At 47.0% G+C, this 6,548-nt stretch overlaps 1 protein-coding gene across 1 annotated transcript; it reads left to right on the top strand.

Moving 5' to 3' along the window:
• The first annotated feature begins 2,170 nt into the window (after window positions 1-2,170).
• LOC131233085 (protein LONGIFOLIA 2) lies at window positions 2,171-6,139 on the top strand. The gene is made up of 4 exons (XM_058229688.1): window positions 2,171-2,445; window positions 2,538-3,974; window positions 4,069-4,258; window positions 5,326-6,139. Exons 1-4 carry the CDS (start codon window positions 2,284-2,286, stop codon window positions 5,922-5,924), a joined length of 2,388 nt encoding a protein of 795 aa, XP_058085671.1. The 5' UTR covers window positions 2,171-2,283; the 3' UTR covers window positions 5,925-6,139.
• The last annotated feature ends 409 nt before the right edge of the window (window positions 6,140-6,548 follow it).

Genomic DNA, 6,548 nt, shown 5'->3' with positions numbered 1-6,548 from the left:
CGGGTGCCATTGTCAACGGGTGCCATTGTGATGTTTATGTTTATGTTTATTTACCATGTATCCTGACGATTAGGTCATTACGCAACACAGATCTTACAGAAGGGGGGACAGAAATGTCAGCTTAGTCTAAAACTTTTGTGCCCCAATAAGCTTTTAACGGTGGGCATTCAATCACCATTATTTGCTACGGTGTGGTCCATTGAAATTTGTATCTTTTTTATTTTTAGGCTTATACAATAAAATTATCTAGCAACATGAATAGAGACGGCCGCGGATTAGATACTGACAAGGTCAGTAGCCAAATGGCTAACGAAGTAACGTCACCCAGCTCCGTGGACCCCACCATGATGCGCCTGTTGTATCCATACCGTCCAACCATACCATTTGTAGAGATCGTTTTATGTTACGAGAAAAATAATAATATAGATCTAAAGTTCAAGTGGACTCCACCATAGGAAACAGTAGGGACAACGACATCCACTGCTCAAAACTTTTTAGGGGCCATAGAAGTTTCCGATCAAGCTGATATTTATCTTTTCACTTCATCTATCTCTATGTTAACTTATGAATAAGTTGTATCTCAAAAAAAATCATGGTGGGCCCTATAATGTTTAAATGTTTCAACGGTGGGTGTGACTGCTCCCACAGTTTTCTGTGGTCGGTCCACTTGATCTTTAGATCTATATCGTTCTTTTTCTCATGCCATAAAATGATTTCTATGAATGGTTGGACGGTATGGATACAACACATGCATCATGGTAGGGTCCATAGAGCTTGGTGACGTCTTTGTCAGTATCTAATCCATGTCCATTAAGGGCGTATTTGGACAGGCCCATCCCACGGGATTAGATTGTAATAGGGTGGATTCCATTCAATGATGGCTGTGTCAGTGGATTGCAGGCAATCCCATGGGATTGCAAAATCCAGGGAATTTACCATCAAGTATGTTTGAATCCCGGGATTACGCGCAGCCAATCCCTTCCAATTTGTTCATCCAAACATGTCCCAGGCAAAAATCATAGGGTTAGGTGGGATTAGGAGGGATTAGGTGGATTTCGAGGTAATGATGGTGATGTCAGTGGATTGCTGGCAATCCCATGGGATTGCTCCAATCCAGGCAGAATTTCATCGTGCTTGTTTGGCAAGCCCGGCCAATCCCGGGATTACTCCTTCCAATCCCTTCTAATACAATCTAATCCAATCCAGCCTGCCCGGCCAAACAGGCCCTATACACATACATCACGGTGGGTCCACAGAGCACCGAACAGTAGCCTTACAATGGGGCAGGCTTCGGGATCCACCGAGGTGCATGCGACCCCTGACTAAGGGGCCCACCGTGATGCATGTGACTACATCCACACCCCATATGTATAAAAAATTCATTTTAGGATATGATACAAAAAATAAGCGGATCAAAACATCAGATGGACCATATTACAGGAAATAATAGTTATTGAACGCTACAAACTTCTTGTGGGCCACAACAGCGTTCGATCAAGATGATATTTGTGTGGTCTCTTCGTACAGGTGTTTGTGACATTATCAACAGGTTGGATGACAAATAAACATTCCGTTGAACTCCAAGAAAATTTTAATGGCAGGGATTCAATCACGACTGTTTCTGTGGTGTGGTCAACTTAAAATTTGGGCATACTTTATTTTTGGAGTCATGCCCTAAAATGAGCTTTGAAAATGGTTGGACGGTGTGGATTTAAGGCACATACGTAACCGTGAGCCTCACACTCAGGGTCCCACCCAGTGGATCCGGGGTCTCACTTAATCCGCTACCCTCCCACTGCATCCATCCGAATTGCAGCAGATGGGCCACGTGTACGGTGGAAGAGATACTACAACTTTTACACAGACTGCCGAGCTCCACATCCAACAAGGGCAGTCCCGTCATTTAATATCTAGTTCGGTCAAACTTTCGTAACTCAAGGAAGTGGGCCTCTGACACGTACCACCAAAACCACGGAAGTTTTCTGCCCTTCGCACGAAAGTCTATAAAAACCCATTTAAACCCTCGGGACCTAATTGCCATTCTTAGAAAAGATCAGGACACGTTCGTCATTGTCATGGAAACCCAAGGGTAAAATAGTCATCCTCCCCCTCGTTGGCCTTTCCGCAGCCGCGTCTCTGCTTTAAAACACCCAAAGTCGCGTTATAGAGAGACATACGCCAGCGAAAGAGACGCAATGGGAGTCTGACCATAGAACTCTGAGAGAGAGAGAGAGAGAGAGAGAGAGAGAGACTTACCGGGAAAGTGACACACCTTGCCGGAGAATGACACCAGGCGTCCTCCCGGGTATCGCAGACAACCAGAGTCTGGAGAAACAGATAGAGAAGCAGATGGGCTGCATGGCCGGATTCCTTCAGCTCTTTGATCGCCATCAGATTCTCGCCGGAAAACGTCTCTATTCCACCAAACGACTTCCGCCCTCTTCGGTCAGACGCGTCTCCCCTTTTCTCTTTACTTGCATATATATCGTAAAGTAGATTTTTTTTTTTTTTTTTTGACATTGTCTGTTTTAATACAGGCCGTCGACTCTGCATCGGAGAAATCCATCGGCTCTCCTGCATTCTCCAGCGAGCTGCAACCGCACCAACAAAAATCCCTGCCTTCGATGGAATTTACAAAACCTGCCATTGGAGCTGCAGCTCGTGAGCAAAAGCGATCTCCCTCACCTGAGATCCGATCTCCATCCCCGGAAACCCCACCACCGGCTGACGTTCCGGCGAGGATGCCGCTTCCTCTTCCAGTCTTCGAATACAAGGAGGGTATGAGAGCTTCCTGGAAGCTGAGAGAAGCTCCCCGGCTTTCGCTTGACAGCCGGGCGATCGTCGATGGGAAGGGAAGCTTCTATCCGAGAGAGATCCGGACGATGACTGCGCAATCAGCGGCCACGATCGAGGAGGAGAACAATGACAAGCAGCGGCGGTCTCCGAGCGTTGTCGCTAGGCTAATGGGACTGGACGCATTGCCTGATTCTGGCCGCGAGCCTTTGAAGAAGGCTGAGCTGCGTCGATCGGCTTCGGAATCGAGAGCATCGAGAGATCTGATGCAGTATCGATTCATCGACGGCAATGCCTTCCCGATGAAGCAAACATCAATGCCGCAGCTGAATTCTGGAGTCGGCCGCCGCAATGTGATACAAGAAAACGGAGTTCCTGAAGAGAGATCGAAATCTCTCGGGGCTGTGGATTCGAAATGCGGGGGGCCAAAGGCGACGCCGTGGAATTTGAAGAAGAGCTTCGATTCGCAGGATTTCTTCCCGGAGCCGAAACGGACATCATCTATATACACAGAGATCGGGAAGCGGTTGAAGATGCGGGGGATTGACGAGCCGGCCAACGATCTCGAGACATTGAAGCAGATCCTGGAAGCCCTGCAGCTGAAAGGTCTTCTACATTCAAAGAAATCAGACGACCTGCAGATCGGTTCCGGACGGCGGAATTTCATCTACGATCATCATCACCGTCAATTCAAAGAATCACCAATTGTGGTGATGAGACCGAGATCACCGATGCAGCCAGTTAGAAAAGGAAACGAATCACCACCGTCAATTTCCAGACCAAAACCTGCAATCAGGCGGAATCTCGTCACAGAAACGGCTCCTCCACCGTTAAGGCCGAGGCGAGACCGGGCGGACATCGAACGGACTCTTCAGAACGAAAGGAGAAACAGAATCGTGAGAAATGCCGATGCTAACGAGAGCATTGGTGCAAAGAGTCCGAGCTCTTTGGCGAGGAGAAGAGCTTTAAGTACCGAGACGCCGCAGAAGAGAGGCAAGGACGCTTCCGCTAATTCTCCGAAGATAAATGTCAAGAAGATCGGATCGGATCTGAGCAGATCTCCTAGAAATAGAAAACAGACTGCTGAAATTTCTCCAAGAGAGAGGGTTTCAGCTGCTCTGATGGAGTATGAATCATCTACTGAAAGCAGTATCAGCGCATCTTCTCAAATCGAATCTGAGGTAAGTAAAAAAGAAAAAAGAAAAATCCTTTATTTTTTAATTTTATTTATTTATTTATTCCTTTTGCTGAGGGATGTTGGAAATGCGGTTGCAGAGAACGAAGGGGGAGGAATATAAGGAAGGGAGGAGTCTTTTAGAGCGATGCGATAAGCTGCTGAATAGCATAGCTGAGATTACGAACGCGGCCGAGCAGCAACCGAGCCCTGTTTCCGTGTTGGATTCGTCTTTCTATAAAGAAGACAGCTCTCCTTCGCCGGTCCTTAAGCGATGTATCGATTTCAAAGGTAAAGATATTTTCTCCTTCGCCTCTGATTGGTGATCTGCCATCCTGGATCATGTTAGCAAGCCACTTTACTGGAAACTAACCTGCGCTGCTACCGGACTTCTGTCTTAGATAGATTGTTGGGTACCCTAGGAGCCAAGTCAACCATTCTTGGGAGACAATGCGATGGATGCTCGCCCCTTCTGCTCCACCCCGCGGTTATCCAGACCGTTTATCTATAAGGATGTTTGTGTGGTCGGTGAGAATTTGATGATGCGGTTGGGTCTTCTAGATGAACGGTCTTGATCACAATATGGTGGGGCAGGTTGGGGGTCGATGTTCTGGCATTTGGAGCGGCGTATGGTAGCTAGTTTTGTGGATGGCAGTCTAATATGCGCAGTGAGTGTAAAAGGCCCTCTCAGTTTTTCATGTTGCATTCACTGGAGCCCCCACGGTTTGGTGATCCTGACTGTTAATGTGGTTGGACGTGGCGTGTATGAACCATGTGATTGTATACCGGACAATCATAACCGTTAATCCACTTCCTCAAATCAACGGTTTATGGAAACTTCAGCAAATCGTCCAGGTTCAGCTGAAGGTGGATGTTTTTGTCCCTTTGGGCCTGATCAATCTACAGAGGTCCACCATTTCAATTGGGAGGAGAGGATCACCAAACTGGCCCCACTTGTAGGAAATCAGGTGAAGGATCCTAGTCCCTAGATGAATGGTGGTAGCGACCGGAGGATATGGTTCCCCCCCGCGCATGTTAGTAATATTCGCCGGGAAAGCGACAGTAACGCTTTCCATATCCAAAGGCGTACTTATGAAAACGCTAATAAAATCAGAAAAAAAAAAAAGTCCTTCCAAATGACCAAAATACCCTCATCTCCCCCTTCCATTGGGCTGTTCCTGTCCCCTCTGGGGAACCCATTTTCCGTGGGCTATTCCTTCCTTTTCTGGTAAAAAGCTTGAATGGGCAATCTTCGTAATAATAGCAAAGTTTCCAGGATATTTCTGTCATATTGTACGGAAATTTTAATCTTTTTTTATGATTTCCTCCTAATTCCTTTTTCCCTTCGCATTCAACAGACGAAATTGCAGAACGTGAAGAGGACCCATGGAGTCCTGCGATCTCACCCGTCCGATCGAAATCCGAGGAAGGATCCGACGACCAGGATTTCCTCTACACCTCCGAGATCCTCCGATGCCACAACAGGGCTGCCTGCCAAGATCTCGACCTCTTCGCCTTGCTGGAAAAGCAGTACTCCAAAACCATTTCATCCTCGAGAGCCTCGAGACTCCACCGGCGGCTCGTCTTCGACACTGTAACAGAGATCCTCGACCGCAAGCGGCAGCTGCCGCCATGGAAGGCCTTCTGTCAGTCGAGATCTGTGGTCGTCGTGGTGGACAGTCCGGTGTTGTTGCGACAGGTATGGTCGGAATTGCAGAGAATCCGAGAGAGGACGGTGGCGGAGGATCTCTGCAACGTGATCAATGGCGTGGTGGAGAGGGATATGGCGGGAGAAGGGATGGACGGATGGGGTGATCGGTCGGTGGAGATGTCCGAGGTGGTGTTGGACATCGAAAGGCTGATATTCAAGGATCTGGTGGGGGAGACGATTCGAGATCTGGCCAGTTTTGCCGGGAAATGCACGATCCCGGCGCCTCGAAGGAAGTTGGTGTTTTGAATCTTCCCGCGCTTGCTTTTTCTTTTTTAATTTTATTTTCTGGAGAAAGAGAAAAAATCTCTCGTTATTACGCGTTTTTTTTGCTGCTGTTGTCGCGAGATTTTCCTGTACGCGAGATATCGAGGTTACTTGACGAGAAAATACATTTTAAGATCTCGCGTCTGGTATAGATCAACGAGAAATGCTCCAGTGCTCTCAGAGCACCTTAAGTTACAGTGCTCCTAGTTGTATTGGAACGCTTCGACATCCAATCCATTGATCTAGACTGTTCATTAGTTCCAACACATATTTCATTGGCAACCAGGTAAACATCACACTAATTTGAAAAAATATAACCATTTGATCAATGGCCTCTAATATGAACGGTCACGTTTGTTAGACAAAAATAGGTCCAATCTTCATTTTGATCCATCTACTTTTTAGGGGCCATCATGGATTGCTTATGATTCTCAAGAATTATGTGTGAGGCAATCATAACATGGCATCCATAGCTTGGAAAAAACAGAAGGATGGCTATAGAAAAAAGGGGGCTAAATCAAGGATGTACTGGATAATCTTATCAATCGAATTTTTGCATGAGGGTGCATGAAATGTGCTGTGGACTTAATGGACGGTTCACATCAA

The sequence above is a fragment of the Magnolia sinica genome, chromosome 18 (assembly GCF_029962835.1).
Source record: "Magnolia sinica isolate HGM2019 chromosome 18, MsV1, whole genome shotgun sequence".
Lineage (NCBI taxonomy): Eukaryota > Viridiplantae > Streptophyta > Magnoliopsida > Magnoliales > Magnoliaceae > Magnolia > Magnolia sinica.
This window is presented reverse-complemented; position numbering and strand designations above follow the sequence as displayed.